At 47.7% G+C, this 17769-nt stretch overlaps 2 protein-coding genes across 2 annotated transcripts; one reads left to right on the forward strand and one right to left on the reverse strand.

Annotated features, from left to right (window-relative positions):
* Positions 1 to 1617: 1617 nt before the first annotated feature.
* On the reverse strand, positions 1618 to 11702 carry LOC142041619 (olfactory receptor 51E2-like). Its single transcript, XM_075050619.1, has 2 exons — positions 11611 to 11702; positions 1618 to 2056 (listed from the first exon to the last, which is right to left on the reverse strand). The coding sequence occupies exons 1-2, from the start codon at positions 11700 to 11702 to the stop codon at positions 1618 to 1620; spliced, it is 531 nt and encodes a 176-aa protein (XP_074906720.1).
* Positions 8726 to 9682, forward strand: LOC142041480 (olfactory receptor 51H1-like). The gene has a single exon (XM_075050365.1). It carries the CDS (start codon positions 8726 to 8728, stop codon positions 9680 to 9682), a length of 957 nt encoding a protein of 318 aa, XP_074906466.1.
* Positions 11703 to 17769: the final 6067 nt, after the last annotated feature.

The raw sequence follows: 17769 nt of genomic DNA on the forward strand, positions 1-17769 counted from the left end.
TTACTTGATGGGCTTCACACTCTTGCCATGATTCAATCATGCTACATGGAACAGTACTTCTACTGATCAGAGATCTAGGGAAGGATGTGAATTGGGATGTTATGAAGCTTTTTATGAAACCACTATACTCAAAGTAGTAGAGATGAGGGATTATATGAGAACTTTGCAAAGCTTAATGATGAAGTGATAAACTGCACACTAAAATTCAGTAGAGGTTCATTAAAACTGAGGCAAAACACAGCCCTATTTTTGCATAGACAATGCTGTGCTAGGGACTGTCCATCCCCACTCAGAAATAGGCATCTTGGAGTCAGGACTGATGACTCCTTGAAAACATAAGTGGTACCCAGTCACTTCTTCAGTCCAGACTCCTCTCCTCTCCTTGTTATCACCACAGGCTTCACTCAGTCCCTTCAGCAAGGTGATGACTGGTGCAGGTCAGGGTCAGTACACAGCAGTTTCTCTCTGCCACTACTTCCTTCTCACTCATTTCCAATGCTCCAGCATGGGCTGATCCACAGGCTGCATTCCCATTGGGGGTGAACCTGTTCCAGTGTGGGTCCTTCATGGGCTGCAGTCCCTTTGGGGTCTATGTGCTCTGGCATGGGCTTATTCATGGGCCACAGTCCCTTTGAGGTCTGTCTGCTCTGGCATGGGCTTATTCATGGGCTGCAGTCCCTTTGGGGTGTACCTGCTCTGGTGTGGGTCCTCCACTGTCCACGGTCCCTTCGGTGGGAGTGCTTCTACCACCATGGAGCACCTCCTACTGCTCTGACCTTGGTGCTCTCCTTGCTGTTTCTCACTCTTTTTGTTCACTCCTCTCTCAGTCTGACATTTTCTGCCCTTTCTTAAATAAGTTTTCAGAGAGACACCACAAACACACCTGGCTGGCTCAGCTTTGGTGCATGATGGGCCAGTTACTGATCCAGCTGGAACCATCTTGTGCTGGGCACAGGGCAGCTCCAGACCTTCCTCCTGGCCACCTCTGCAGCGCCCTCCACTACCCAAACCTTGCCAGCTACACCCAGCACACCTCCTCACAAATATCTTGAGCTGCTGTTTACAAATATTGTTTTGCTTTGTGCTGTGTGGATAATGAGTTAATTTGCTCCTAATTCAGGAAATGAAGCTCTTAATCAGATTTGTGCTAGACATTTCTGCTTCCACAAAGTGGTATTTATCTGTTTCTTCCAAAAATAATTTTCTAAATTATAGGCAGTGAATAAATGCAAGAAGAAGAAGACATAGTGAAAAAGTTAATAGTAGGTGAAAGTGTTTTTATACTGTCTGTCTGTCCCAGTGCCTTGCTGGGATGCATTGGGATGCACTGCGAGGAAAGGAACAAGTCCCAGCTAAATGTTGATTCCTGAAGGGCTCTGACTGCATCCATAAAGCCATCAACCTGCCAGGCTTGTGTAGTCTTTTACTACAGTACTAGTGCTTGCTGCACAAAGTATATTTGCTCTACAATTTGCAGTCATAAATTATTGTTATTTGTGTTGTGATAGTGACTGAGAGCCTGCCAAGGGCTCAGGCAGCATGCTGCATAGTCAAAGAAGAGAAGCACATTCCGCATCCCCAAAGCTAAGCCAAGAAAAGTCAAGAGCTGGGTGCAGTTCAATGGGCAGTTCTGTCATCAGAAATTTTAATTGAAATCTGGATCCTCTGTATCTGCTTGGTCCTCACCCCGTAGATGATGGGGTTGAGCACAGCAGGCACCAGGATGTAGATGTTCCCCATGATGATATGGACCAGCGGAGCCAGGTCCTTCCCAAACCTGTGCACCACGGACAGCCCAATCAGGGGCACGTAGAAGGCCAGGACCACGCAGATATGGGCAACGCAGGTGCTGAACACCTTGAGCCTCTCCTTCCACGATGCCAGCCGCAAGACAGCCTTGAGGATCAGGATGTAGGAGAGGCAGATGAGGATGGCGTCTAGCCCCATGACCAGCAGGATGGCGGTGAGGCCGTACACCACGCTGGGGGTGGTGTTGGCGCAGGCCAGGTTCATCACGTCCTGGTGCAGGCAGAAGGAGTGTGACAGCACCCGGGAGCTGCAGAATGGAAGGGGCAGAGGAGGACTTGGTTCTGTCTCTCCTCTGGAGCCAGGTGATGTTCTGGAAGTCTTAGAACATTAAGGGTGTTTATTTTTTTATACTGAAACTTCATTACTAGCGTAAAAGCTGCACTGTAGTACCAACAGAGCAGTGCTTTTATAGTGTGAAACAGGTGTATCTGCTATCTGGAGTCACAGAGTCACTCAGGCTGACAGGGACCTCTGGAGATCATCCTGGCCAACCCCTCTGCTCAGGCAGGGTCACACAGAGCAGGTTGCCCAGGACCGTGTATACCTCGGGTTTCTGTATGTCCAAGGATGGAGACTCTACAGCCTCCCTGGGAAACCTGTGCCAGTGTTTGATAAACATCATCATAAAAAAATTAAATATATTTGTTACATTTAAATGGAATTCCCTGGTTTTTCTAGTTTGTGCCCATTGCCTCTTGTTGTTTCACTGGATACCACTGAGAAGAATGTGGCTTTGTCTTCGTTACTCCATTCTATCAGGCGTACTCATGCAAAGAATCTCTTTGCCAAGGGAAATGCCCCTTCAACAGGGACCATGCCTCTCTTAAGGTGCTTGACACTCAAGAAAGACAATAGTTTGCACTGGTAACTATTGATACAGTATTGGTACAGCCCATAGGACCACAAGCAGGTTAGCAGTACTCTGTGGGTTATTTATTATCTACCTTAGAAGCAACTGGGATGAGTCCGTCACCAGGACTACTTCATGTCATGCCCTTTGCTGTCCCCTCCCTAACTGCTGTTTGGGGCACAGTATATTTAAACTATGTGTATTTAAACCCATTCAGCTCACTGCTGCAAGATAGTGATGATGCACCTTGCTTAGGAACCAGTGTGTGCATTAAGAACATGTACATCAGTGGGTGAAAAGTAAGACCCTCCATCTCTTTGTGCTTCAAACTGTGCAGCTGTGAGGGGAAAGGAGAGATCTGAGGGTTAAAGGCACTGACTGTGGCTTAGGCAAACTGGAGCTGCAGAACTGGTTTGGTTGCAAAAGGGCTGGAGACACTGACATTCCTGGCTGTTGAAAGTGTAAAGCAGGGTCTGCTCAGAGTGTTGAGACAACAGCAACGGGGACAGTGATGTGGGTTTCAGAAGAAATTCTGACCTGGTCATTTTTTAAAATAACTGTTGTTAATGAAACATCACCTAGGTACTAAGGGTGACTTGCTCCCTGTAATTGACCTGAGCAATTCCTATGTTTGGCAAAATCCTCCTTTCTGCTTTTCTGTCCTGTGCCATTGCCCTGCAGTGATGAGGGGGTGATTCACCTAGACTTCCCTCAATAGTCCTGCTTTCGGCCGCAGATCAAACATCACAAACCCTCTGAAGATGTTATTGCTTCGTTGTCCCTTTTGCACAGTGAACCAGCTCCCAACTTCTCTTATCAGTGAGGATCCCCCCTAGGAACCCCCCACTCCTCCGCACCTCTCAGCCCCAAGCACTTCTCTAACATTTCACCCTGTCCTGCCCCATGCAGAGCATCTTCCACCTTCACTTTCCCCTGGTGTCCCAAGCAGGCTGGGTCCGTGGCCCAAGCTAAGGACGCACCTCCAGAGAAGTGCTCTGTACTTTACCAATGCACACCACAGTGGGCCACAATAAGGGGCTGATGGTATTGTAGAAAATTTTAAAAAATAAAAATCTACTTGCCAGTTTTTGCAGTTTTTCCTCTTGCAGGCACTTTCTCTCCTGAGAGAGACAACAAGGACATGAACACCAGTCCCACCATGGTCATACCTCAAGCAGATAAAATTGACTCGTACTGCAGGAGTTTGTGGTTTGCCTCAAAGCTACCCAGGGCCATCAGCAGCAACATAGACATTTCCATGAGCAACAGTGAGCAGGTGAATAAGATCTCAGGGAAACAAGCACTGCAACTGACTTCCCCGTACTTAAACCGCAATATTCCCAGCACAATACGACCTGAAGGCAGACAGAACAATGGACAACACGGCCAAGAAATAGTACATGGGCTTCAGTCCTCTCGTTGCATAAAAGATGAGGCGGCATTGCCAAGGTTCACAGTGAAACAGAGCAGAGGTGAGAAGTTTCCAAGCCTGGGAAACCTGTCCGGGAAAAACGCAGCCCTGAAGCTGATGTTCTTGAATGCTGACATGAGCTCCATGCGGATTTGCTTGAGCTCCTAAGCCTTGAAGTGAAGAACAGTATTTATCAAATATGCTATTATAATTGGCAACAAGAATTTAGAGGCAAGGATGAAGCATAGAGAAACATTAGTATATCCTGCTTCGAATTCCTGGCTCAGTCTCAGCCCTACCTCACTGAAGCCAGTACAAATATTTGCACTGACTCTAGCAGGGAAGGAAAACGGCCTCTGTATTTCAAATACCCAGTACAACCCTTGAGCAACTTGCGCTATTACCACTCGCAACAGTATTCACAGACTCATACCCCATCGTGCTGGGTGCTGAACAGTTGCCACAGCTGAAAACATCTGCACTCCTGAAGGTCTCCTGATAGGGTCTATCACAGACACAGACACGTGGTGTTTGTGGAAGAAGGAGGTGGTGGTAAATGCTTTGTCCCATTGCAAGTAAACGTGTTATCTTACACAGAACAGAAGTCCCAGTAAAGGGTAAGGACTGTAAATTTAAGTTCCAGGGGACTTTGAGGGTAAGGGTAAAAAATTGCCTTGGCAAGTCCAAAGTGAGCGTGTTTCTGCTTAGTCTAAATCCTGTAGTTTTTGTGTTCCTACTATAGTTTGTCAATTTAGATGTCTCCCATCCCTGTGCTCTCAGCTAGGGCACAAGGTATGTTATGGCAACAACAGGGAAATTTCAAGCTGATAAATATATTCACAAAATGCCATCTGGGAATAGTTTCTTTCCTCCCACAGTCCTGACAAAGACCCTGCCTGACAAGCAAAGCAGTCAGAGCCTTTCTCAGGGTATTTTGCATCATCTGAGCTGCAGCAAGTATTGGAGAGACTGCTCTAACCCCCAGAAAACGCTGGGAACTTCTGCTTGGCTTCAGCTTTGCTCACTGAGAGCTGAGCTACATCATGTCTGAAAGGTAACACAGCCCCTGAGGAATGACCGTGCTCGTCTGACACCCACAGCTCGTTAAGCTGCAGCAACTCAGGGTCTGAGCTCAGGCTCCTGGTGTTTGGAGACAGTTTGGGGTAAGTCTGGGACAAATCCTGACAATCACAAAAAGCGCAGCGCTGCAAATGGCAGAATGAACCTCAGATAAAACCAGATTGCAAGAGCACAGAGAGGTCACACGTGGATGATGGAGGAGATCCTGGACATCAAAACCCAACAGCTTCCCAAGGCACCCACAGACCTGCACTTCTCATTGCAGAACAGTGTCCCGGCCAGGCTCAGTGCTGCTGACATGGGACAAGCCCCAGGCTGCTCTGTTTTATAGGACACCCTTATCCGTCCCCTGGGGCACAGCATCATGCTGGAAGAACTCGGCTGCTCTGGGTGATTTTATCTGTACACGCAGCTCTGCACCGTGAAATGATTCTTGGTCTTCTCCCCACCACACCAAAATATTCACCTTCTAGACAGGCTCCTTGAGACCCAGGAGAGAAAAGAGGCTGAGCTGCCCTGCTTGAAGGGTCATGATCAGTGGCACAAGATCTGGCTGGAGGCTAGTCACTAGTATGACTAGTGAGTCAATACTGGGGCCAGTACTGTTTAACCACTTCATTAATGACCCAGATGATGGAGCAGAGTCCACCCTCAGCAAGTCGGCAGATGGTACAAAACTGGCGGGGGGTGACTGATCATGCCCCTTAATTCTCCTCCAGCGTCCTGCTTTTTTTGTTTCAGGAGAGGGCTGGTCTGCTTAAGGGAGCCCTCAGCAATCCCTCTTCCAAGAGTCTCCCAATCTCCTTTCGAACTTATGTAAATAATTTGGATCCATAGCAACCTTCAGCAAGGAGTTCCTCTGATCCGCAGTCTGGACAGGGACACCATAGGACCACACCATGCTCTGGTGCTCTCCCTCCTCATCACCAGCCAGAGAGTGTCACAGCTTTCTGCAAGGATGTTGACCAAAGGGTCCCAGTCTGTACCCCATCAATGGTGGGGAACAGGCAGCTGGAGGCTCCCCACAGCTGGGGACAAAGGGAGCACCCCACGACCCTCCATCTCTGTACTCCATCACCCATCGTCTCTATGTGAAACTCATCACAGAATAAAAAAATTCTCAAAATAAAGTTTCTGGTTATGAATCCATTGGCTGGTTCCTTTGGTTTGTGCTCTTTTTTGGGGACCTTTTAGGGATTTTTCTTATTGCCCTTGTTTCCTTGTATTTAACCTACCTATCTATCTATCTAAATGAGATATATACACATATACAAATATAAAGTGTACCTATGCATAAATCGGGGAGCTGCATGGAGGCACCTGGGGGGGGTGCAAGGCACCAGGGCTGGGTCTCTTCACTTTCCAGAATGCAAAAGTTTCACAGAGCAGGGCAAAACTGGGGAATTTTCTGAATACACATTTTTTGTCAATTTTTTTTTTCACAGCCTGTGCCCCAAAGCTTCCTTCACTCCCATTTTTGCACTCTGCCATTTTTTCAGAGAAGACAGAAAAACCTACTTGTACGCAGTCCCGTGGCGCTCACACCCCCTGAAGAGCAAAGAAATCAGCTGTGACTCCCTGGGTGAGACCCATGGGGTTTGCTCTGGCTGGCTTTAAATACGGCTTTCCAGCTTTCTGCCTGCAGCAGCGTGCGCGGCCAGGGCTGTTCCTGGTCCCCAGCCCGTGTCCTCTGCAGTGACCTGGGGTAAGTATGGGATGGGCTGCCTGAAGATGACAGACTAGAGATGTTCTTCCCCTGCAACAACAATTTGTTTGAGGGCTTGCATCAAAACAAGAATTTACAAAAGTCTCTGGCAGAAACAACAAACCGGCATGTTAGAAAAGTGCTAAGATGGCAAATTGCTTTGCTAAATATTAATTTTGATCTGATATATGCAGATGGGCTTGATATGAAAAGCCACCCTAAACATTGGTCTTGATCAATAATTAAAAATTTTCCTCATTCTCTCAAGTGTTACATGAATAGAACATGTAAGTTCATTTGTATGATGACTTTGCTCCCCACAGGAGCAAAGCAGGGGTCTTCAGCTCCTCAGCTTTAGGTTCTTTACACCCTCAGTTACCTCTTTTGCTGTCCCAGTTCTCCCTCTCCCACACTGCTTGGCTCAGTTTCAGAGAGGTTTTTTCCCTCATCCCAGGGACAGTCACCTCTAACTTCTGTCCCTACGTGACAGTTTCCCCTGAACAGGGAAGCAGGTGTTTGGCAGCTTCTGAGCCGTCTTTCAGGCCTGACCCTTTGGCTATGCAAAATCTTGATATTTTTTTTTTTTTTTTTGATAGCAGATGAGGTCTCAGACTGTGTGCATGTGTGTGCAGACGCACTCTGGGACAAATCTTACTCAGCTTGTGCTCCTCAGTTATCCAAAACATATTCATTTCCAGCTAAATAGAGACAAGCACATTTTCCCTGATGAACTGTGGCAAGAGCTGAGGATGTGCTGCTGTGACCACCAGCTGTTCTGCTGGTTCTTTTAAGTTGCACTATATTTAACTGCATTTGCAGAGAAGCCTGTTCGGAATATTTCTTTGGAAATCTCCCACGCCTGCCCCAGCTTCCTGTCACTGAGCATCGCAGCTGATCACCCGTGCTCCTGGGGCAGTGAAGCTGCCCAGGAAAGCAGGCAGCTTCCAGAGTGCTTAAATAGAGACCTGGTGTTTGCTGCTGGGTTTTCTAATGGCCTCAGGCAGACGAAACACCACTTCAGGTTCTTGGTCTTATTTGAGCCTCTGAATTTCTTCCTTTCCATTTAACCTTTTTGGCAGCTGTAAAGCACAAATCCATTTTCCTTCCATCAGGGTTGGTTTGGTTAATTGACTTGCAGGTTTAGCTGATAAAGCTCTCTAAAACATTATACATTTTGCCATACTTAAACAAAAAGGGAAGAAATCAATACAGAGTCACATATAATGGGGCTACTTCTCATCTCAGAGTGAGACATTATCTCTTGTGGTCTGACTGCATTCAGTTCAGCACAAACATTGACCTTTCTCTGCCTTCATGTCTCTCCCCCTCTGTCCCCCCTTCCCTAGCCTGCCCAGGTGCTTCAGCCTTGCAGGGACCAGCATGGCCAAGGCTGCTCCTTCTCCTGCTGCAGGGAGCAGTCAGCCCCATTCCCGGGGCTGACCTCCAGGTCTCCATCCCTCCTCTCCTCCTTCCCCAGGCAGGAGCACCCTGGCCCCAGGCTGTGGTCCTACCTGCGCTGCTGAGAAGCTTTCGGGCACGTCCCAATGGGCTAAGCACCGAATCTCCCGAAACTCTGGGTATATAAATGTTGGGGACTACAGCTAGGGGAGACACGTTAAATGCTGCACTGCTCTTTCCTCGTTACCTGTTGCTGTGCACAGCCCGGGCAGTGATCCTGGGACTCATCCGCTGTGGCTTTTCCTTGGTTGATGTGATGGTTATGCATGAGGCCAGCAGCATAGGGGGTTTTTGGCTCTTGGGAGCCTGTCCTCCCAACACTGTTGCAGCTGGGGTGCGTGGGGTGTCTCATAGCAGGACTTTTATTCCAAGACACTATTATTTCCAGACCCACGGACCATCAGTGTGTGAGATGTCATCTTCCAATAGGACTGGGTCCAGCCCCCTGATCTTCATCCTCACCGGCATTCCCAGTCTTCCAATGAGCAGCTACTGGATGGCATTGCCTCTCTGCTGCCTGTACCTCCTCATGCTCCTGGGGAACCGCACCTTACTCTGGATGATAAAGACAGACCGCAGCCTCCATACACCGATGTACTATTTCCTCTCCATGCTGTCTGTGGCAGACCTAGGCTTGTCTCTCTCCACCCTGCCCACCATGCTGGCGATTTTCTGGTTCGAGTCCACCTCCCTCCGTTTCGAGGCATGCATTGTCCAGATGTACTTCATCCACTCCTTCTCTGCCATCGAGTCTGGGGTCCTGGTGGCCATGGCTTTCGATCGCTTCGTTGCTATTTGCTACCCTTTGCGCTATGCCTCTGTCCTGACGAGCTCCCTGATAATGAAGGTGGGGGGGGCAATCTTCATGCGGGGCATCTGTGTGGTGCTACCCGTTGCTGTCCTTATTAAGAATATGCCTTTTTGCAGGCCCCGTGTCCTGTCTCACTCCTTCTGCCTGCACCAGGACATGCTGAGGCTCGTTTGTGGGGATGTCAGGGTCAACAGCTTGTATGGGCTGACGGCAGTGATACTCACTAAGGGACTGGACTCCCTGACCATCCTCCTGTCTTACATGATGATTATCAGGGCCATCTTGAGCATTGTCTCCAAGGAAGCACAAGCCAAAGCCTTTAGCACGTGCATCTCCCATCTCTGTGCCGTCCTGATCTTCTACGTCCCACTGATTGGCTTGTCCATCATCCACAGGTTTGGGAAGCACCTGCCCCCCCTCACTCACACACTCCTGGCCGATGCCTACCTCCTGGTGCCGCCTGTCCTGAACCCACTCGTGTACAGCTGGAAAACCAAGCAGATCCGCAGGCGGATCCTCATCCTGCTCTGCCAGAGAGGGACCCAGCAGCAGGTCTAGTCCCAGAGTGGCAATGCCCCAAAGCCAGTCTCCTCCTTCCTTTCCTCCCCAGACTGGTATTACTCATGAGCAATATCATGATGATGATAGTGCTCATGGGCAATATAATCTCCTGGAGAAAATCACTCATACGCCTTCACTTCTCAGGAGAAACCTGTCACCTCTTCTGCAATACAGCTCTTTTCCTCTCCATGGAGGGATGGATTATGGCCATTCACATTATTCCACCTCCCATTTTGGGATGCCCCACTTCTCAGAAAGTCTGCAGGCAGGCAGAGCTGGTATGGCCATGTGATTAAGCTGTCGTCCCCTGCAGGTGGGGACAGAGAAGACTGCTGAGAGCAGGCTTTCATTGAGGAATTCACTGCTAACAGCAGTTATGGTCTCTGAAAAAGTGTTGCCAGACTTGTGCTTTTAATTGCAACATCCCTATGTCCATCCATTATATGAAAGTGTCAGTTCCCAGAGTTATGTGATCATATGAGACTCCTCAGCTTTCATTACACAAATAATGTGATTCACATCTTTACAGTTATGAAGACAGGAACTAATGGCCTATGGACTGTATGTAACCCAAGGACACACACGCAGAAAACAGTCCAGTCTTGTTGCAGGATCTGCAAGGGGAGTGTATGATTTTTACTGCCTCATGATATCATCTGCTCTGCCTATAACTCTTATGGGAACATCATGAGAAATCTCTCCCCGCCTCCCAGGTTATGATTCAAATGAGGGTAGGTTGGTCTGGCATGGAGGTATAGGATGCAATGGGCACGCAATGCAGTCCAAACACATCCTGCAACACGTCGTGCTATTTGTATATTGCCACATTTCCTTAGGGACGCACGTGATGCATAAGTGACATGCTTCATACCCGGGCTGGCTGAGCTGTCCCCTCCAGAGTGTCAGGCTGTCATTAGAGGAACCTCCACCCTGTCCCAGTGCAATCTACCTCCTGATCAACCACGCTTGTCATTGTGTAAAATAATCCTCCCTGCAAGCCAAATCCCTGTGACTTTGTCATATCTGCAGGGTGATACCAAACCATCTGCTCTTTTCTGCCCCAAATGGGTGCCTTCAGTCTTCCTCATGGGCTACTTTCCTCTCTGGGCTGTCTCAGCTCATCCCAGTAGCTGGGTGGTCAAAGAAGGAGGGAGCAGGTTGAAAAGGAGGAGAAAGAGAAACCATGACCTTGCAGATGAGGGGCCAGCGGCCCCCATCTCATGAGAGAGAGTGTGCTGCAGTGATGCTGCAAGCAGCACTCATGCTGGGGAGGGATGAAGGCAGAGGAAACCACTGATTTCAGGGCAGGCACTTGGCAGGGTCAGTGTCCAGCTGTGCAAAGAAGATCTACAAGGTCAGGATCAGGACTGGAGCTTGGGATGCCCTGGCCATCTGTTAGCAGGTCCCAGAAAGCTGGGAGATGCTCTGTGCTGCAGGGATGTGCTGAAGAGCTTTGGCAGTGAGAAAAAAATTGGTATTTCTCTTTAGTTTTTTATTTGTTTCCCACCCACTCCCTACAGCTCCAAAAGCTGTTTTGGCAAAGGTACTGAGAGCTTCTCCCAGCTGTCCTAGGTGCTGTTATGGAGAATCCAAATGGCAAGGATCAGTGCTGTGAAAGGGAGTTAGGTGCTTTTTTTTGGCAAGCATGAGAGAGTTATGGGAAAATTGTACCTGGGTTTTTCTTTTTCATCAGGGGAAGGAAATGCTCTGTCTCTTCCCCTGTCTTTCGGGTACTGTCACTGGGAGGTGCCAAGCAGTAAAACCAGCAAGAACACATGGGTGCTGCTATGTGTGCTGCAAAGTGTCGTGTCAGTCAGATGCTGGGAAAGGACTGGTGTCTGCAGGAGGAAAGATGTACTCCGTGCAAAAATAAAGGTGGATGCAAGGCAAATGTGAGTGTTTAACACGCAGACTCTGGGCCTCACCTCATGGTGGAAAGCTGCCAGAATTCTCTCCTGTATTTTTCCAGGTGTCTGTAAAGTAGATGCCTGAAGACAGGGAATTTGTGCATGTCCATTTGCGCCTGCTGAAATTGTCAAGCTGCTCCGATCTGCCAACAAGAGGTCAGAAGCTGGGAACCTAACCGCGAAGACGTGAGCGCTCAGCAGTGTTACACTGCGCAATAACCACAGGCATGTTGTTGTGAGAGCACATGAAGAAGCAGTTTATCTCGTGCTTGAATGTTTTGCTAAATCTAGCGAGTCAGAGTGGGCGAGCCGTGGGGAAGAGCAAATGTCGCTGTAATCAGCTCGTGGACAGCAGATAGCAGTTCCCTGAGGTACCGAGCAGTTCCCTTGGAGGTTAGTGCAGCTGAAGCATGTCAGCTGCTGACAAATCTGGTGGCTGTTTGGAACCAGTTGCCTCACAGGCAAAATCCACAAATGGGTGAAACTACGAGATTCCCTCATTTCAGCCAAGCAGTACCAATTGACGCCGCAGCCCCGAGTCACCCAGCCCCAACCAGCCCATTCATCTACTTCCAGTGACAGAGGTGATATGACAACTTGTCCCGCTGGCACTAATGGAGCTTCCCAGCCCTCCGGGAGGTGGCCTTTCACTCAAGGATAGAGCGCAGCTGATGCATTGCAGCCCTGAAAGGTCTGTGTGATGCTGAGTAATGATATCCATAGTAATGTTAATTTGTAATTATCCTAAACACATCTCACCCACTTTAGAGTAATGTGGCCAGGTACCTTGCTGCCTGTTGATTTAGGTTTGCAATATGAAATGTGCTACCTTGAGGCTTGCATGCATTTGCCATACCTGCAGCTCCCCTAACCCCAGCTATTCTCCAGCTGTCTCTGAGTCACAGCAGTTTGCCGGCTTCATTTAATAATTGACAGGACCACGCGTCTTCCTAATGTTTGCTGTTTGCTTTTCTATGTTTGACTTTCCATCAACGGCGCCAAAAGCAATAATGTACATACCAATTTTTCTACAAGTGCTTTCCACCTGTCAATCCCTTTCTCTTATCTGCATTTGCTTAGCCCTGTACCTACATACTACATTTGCCATCACAAAAATTTCCCTTTGCCAGCAATCAGAGTAAGTTGTCAACTTCTACTTCACAGCAGCACCTTCACAGCCTGGTAAGTACAGTAGCTCTGATGATGCTACACAGGGATGTGAAAATAAACCATGTCCAGACACTGCCTCGCTTGCTTCTTGTTCTGGTCAACATTTGTGTTTTGTACCCATCTCACATTTTAGTCCTGTGTGCGACTTTCCTACTGAAATAGCTAACCATGCACAGCCCTTGCAACGGATTCATTTGGTTTTGTGTTAACAGATTTCACAGGGGTTTTCTTCCAAGAAAGGGGGAAGCCGCTCTGCAGCAGCACAGCTTTCTAACTGGTAAAGCTTCATCTGCTCTGCAAGACATAAAAACTGGGTCCTAACTACGAAGTTAGAGTCTATAGATAAGCTCTGAAACTGGGTCAGATCTGGGATACTCTGATGCATACCACTGAGGTATTTTTTTCTTTTTATTATTTTAGTAGCAACCATCCAACTCCTCTGCTTATGCATCTTGGGACTTCACTGTTATGAGGTCCTGTTAAGTTCCAGAGAACTTTGTAGTAAATCAACATGAATGGGGAGATCCTGAGAAGGGTTACACGTTCATTGGGAAAGTTTATTTTATCTTTGGAATTGGACATGAGCTAATGTTCTGACCTAGTTTAAGTCCACAAAATCGTCTGTTTATGCCTCCATATCCATATGTTTGCACATTGCCAGACAGAGCTGCTTTTAGCTCCATGTAAACAGATTTCATACATTAATCTCAACCTTGAGAATGAAGTAGATCACGGTTGAGGCCAAAATGAATTGGACGTTTTAAGTACACAAAGTGGGACACCATAAAAGGGCATACAGCTTTTCAAAGTGCTGAGGAAAAACTCCAAAAATCCAGCTCCCGGGTTTCCCTAGATTCAGGTCTGCATTCAGTGTCCCAAATTTGGGACTACATGTGGGCCTGGGGTCCAAGCTCCCATGACAGTCAGAGGTGGTGAGTCGATGCAGTCCATGGAGCTGTGGAGCGCATCTGCTCTAAGGCGAGCTGAGATGTTCTGTAGGTTCAAACAAGGAAACTTCAAACTAAATCCTACCCGCAAAACCACATCCTAGGTAACAAACACTTCATCTTAAATTTCACCCAGTGGGTGTGACCCACTGGAGGTGTTCATAGCTCTGTAGGTCATGCATGAATAAATCCTCAGCTTTTGCCCCACAAGTGTCCTTCAAGAAGCTCAAGGTGGGTTATGCTGGGTGGGTTTCAGGATTTGCAGGATGATCCTAGTCTCCAGTTGTGGGAGTAAATGAGGCATTATGGCTGCTGAGGCTGGCCTCATTGGATTACACAGGGACCTGACCAGCCCATGCCCACTGTCACCAGGGGATGGCTCGCCCACATCCTTTTCTTCTTCCTCCTCCTCCTCCTCTCAGCACCTTGGTTAAGCATGGTGAGTCCTATGGCTCTTGGTCCTACCATTGTGTCCCTTCTTGCAGAGAGGGGGAGTTTATCCAGCCTCATTTAGAAACATGTGAACCCACTTCAGTGTAAGGCATGGACCAGATGACCTCCTGAAGTCCCTTTTGACCAAATTGTCTATGATTTATAGGATTAGCACAGAATGGACAGCATAAAACTGTAGCATCATGGCTTTGATGGTCCCTAGGGCACTTAGGTATTAATCTCTGCTTCTATTGCAGGGTACTGCATTACTGACTCTGGGCTACAGTGTCCAGAAACTATTGCCCAGCAACAGCAGCATCTTTAATCATCAAACATCCATCCTGATGTACAGCAGTGACATTTCTGTCCAGCCTCTGTGTTCTGATCACCTTATACATGCTAGAAGCTACATCCTCTGTATTGCAAAGGTGAAGAGATGCTTCCATGCAGCTGTATACGTTTTGTGTTTTGTGCAAGTCCTCACAGATCCAGTCCTACCTTTTCTGATAGCACCAGCCACGCTGAGCCTGATTTGGTCTAATTCCATGGAAATTGCCTTCAGTGCCTGCACTGCCCACTCCTTCTTCCTCAATGAGGTTAGGCTGGTTGTGTGTCCCTGTTGCAGTGCTCTTCAGTGAATTCATCAGACTAATGACATCAGAGAAATACCTCATTCCTCCTGACCTTGATAATGGAGAAAGTAGGAGCAGTGACTTTATCCAGAGATACCTGCATTGTCCTCTCAGGCTTTGACTTTGTTAAATACTCTTTTAAAAACCTGAGGGCAGAGAAGATGGCCTCTTTAGGCATACAGGCCAACAACCTGTGGGACCTGAGTATGCTACGCTGTGGCCAGTCCTACAGTCCTTGTGGTGTCTCATCTTCCAACCTCTGTGACGATGCTGGCCGTTACAGGACAAGTGCCTCAGAGCCCTGAAACCAGCCCCTCTCCCATCGGTCTTCCCTGATTCCCCCCCTCCCTGTCTCCTGCAGGGACTTGTGCTTGTGCACAGGTTGGGGAAACACCTCCGTGTGCCCAGGGCCATCAGCAGGAACACCAGGCGGCTCTGCAGGTGATCAGTAAACCAGTCTGTCCAAAAAGCAGAATTTTGGTCACAAAATCGCTTCCCAAGGGAATGTTATTCTCAAAGGAACTGGAAGATTTATGAGTGCAACTTCTAATGGAAATTTTCCCTCCAATCCTTTGAATTGCATCTCTGGTTACACTGGTATTTCTCCTTTGCATGTTTGCTCTGCTTCCACCCCACCTTTTTTGAGAAACCATTTCAGATATACAACCAGTCTGTGAAACAAACAAACAAAAAATTGTATATGCATGAACAGAAACAAGATTCTGACTTCACTCAACATCAGTTACTCATATGCCAATTATCAAATCCCCTTGATTCTTCCCCGGGTCTCTTTTGAAAGCAGAGTCATCTGATAACATTTTCTCAACTGCCAGATTGAATTTCAACCAGTTCGATGATGTCACAGTGATTTATTTTGAAGAAATCATTGCAGAATAGCAATGTAATGTTGTTACTGTCTCTTCTCGCAGCTCTGCTCTCATTTCCTCACTGCTGTTACTGAGATGCCCATTGTGATATCTTCTTAAAATCATGACATTATAGCAGACTGATAAAGTGAATGGACACATTTGGCCTTATCAGAATGAAACTACTTCAACCTACAGAATACAAAATATGTTGACGAGATCAAGCCCTGAAGTCTTTTCAACCTTTTCAAAATGATATTCTGGAATTTCGGTCTCTTTAAACCTTGCAAAATGGCGTGAAGACAAATATAAAATTCCTGCAGCATGCCTGCACCACGATCCAGCCACCTTGATCCAGATGGGGCCAGGCAACCTGGAAACCCTTTGAATTAATTAATTGGCACCAGTCATCTTTTTCCTTCTAAGAAGGAAATCCTCCTGCAGAGCAGACCATGGCTGTTCCTGCCCCCAGCAAGTGCCTGGATCCATTTGATACCATTTTAGGCACTTGGGGATGCACCTAAAAGCAAAGTGTACTTTCCATGCACACTTTTTTTGGTTGTTTTTGGCAAAACAGTGGTCTCTCTACAGCTATTCCTGTGCCCTCTCCTTCTGCCAGCCATTCCTCGTGGAGCTGTGCTGTGGATGGTGAGCACAAGGAGGCAGAAACCATGCTTGTAAGGAGTTCCCTAAGGAACAAAGGTTGTCTAAGAGTTGCAGCATGCGCCTCTGAGTTTGGGGATCAGGCACCGCTCTCATTGAGGCCACACACCAGCAGCAAGTTTCACAGCTTTACCTCGACATTCCTTCCGCATCAGGGTAAATTTATTGCATCCCAGCTGTTATTTACAGCCTTCAGACAATGTTATCCTGCTGGTGGAGGTCTGGGACATGCTGTACATGATGCTCCTTTGAGTTTGTATTTTAGCAAATTATATGCAGGTCGCATTGACCTACGTTCACCTCTCGGTTGTCTCTGAATCACCTCTATCTACCAGCTTTGCTTAATATGGGAAAATGAAATACAGGGCTTTGCAATGTTTGCAGATTTCTCTGGGATTGTTTGATTTTCCAGTGCACACACTAAAAGCAGAGTTTGCTGCCTTTGTGACAGGACTGCCTGTCCTTTCTGCATTTTCTGAATCCCCCCATTGTGTTATTTACCTGATGTACCAAGTCAGGCATTAAATATGTCAATGTTTGCCTGTACAAGAGCTCATTCACTTTTGCAGGTTGGAGCGCCTGTGACCGAGGATCTCATGTGTGTCAGTCACGGCAGCACAGGAAATTGGTTGACATCACTTCACTTTACCCACGGTTTTTTTGATGATTTCAATTAAAGACACTATTTTTCTGCTGAAGCAGTCTGGGTGGCTTAGCACCTGAATGAGCTGCAGTTGTACAGGCTTAACAGTGTTCCGTACAATTTTAACTGCTCTACTCCCTGCAGAAGACCACGGTGAAGTGGCACTGTCTGCCTCTCTAATTTCTTCCAAGCTCTGTGTTGAGGTCACCCTGGTGTTCATAAGGTGGTGAAGTTAAAGTGGACCAGCTTTAGAATGGATAATAGAGCTGGAGACTGTAGTGCTCTGGCAAAAGACTGACTTCTATTAGCAACCACTGAATGAGGGTTTTCACTTGAAAAAATGTATGAGCAGCAAGGTGGTGAACACTAAATACAGAAACGCAGCTGTACAACAGAACTTGGGAGAGTGTGGGAGGGTCTAGGGGACTCATCTGTCCTCCCTTCTGTCCACATGCACAGCTGCCCCTGACCTAAGTCCTGCCCATGTAAGTCCCTCATGCACTTACTGCAACCCCAAACTGGAGCCTGACCAAAGCCTCCCTTCTCCAGCCCCTTCTCCATCCTTCCCTAGGACTTAGGGACATGGTTTGGTGGTGGACTTGGCAGTATTAGGTTAACAGTTGGACTCGATGATCTTAAGGGTCTTTTCCAACCTAAATGATTCTATCATTTTATGCTTCTACGACTTCCCACCACAATCAAAGCCTGGCCCCACGGCATGCTTCTCCAGCATCTACCCACACCTTTCAGGCCAGGATTGTAGTCCCAACCCCACCACTTCCACTGTCGTCAACCACAACCCTCAACACACACACACAGAGCAG

The sequence above is a fragment of the Buteo buteo genome, chromosome 18, assembly GCF_964188355.1.
Source record: "Buteo buteo chromosome 18, bButBut1.hap1.1, whole genome shotgun sequence".
Lineage (NCBI taxonomy): Eukaryota > Metazoa > Chordata > Aves > Accipitriformes > Accipitridae > Buteo > Buteo buteo.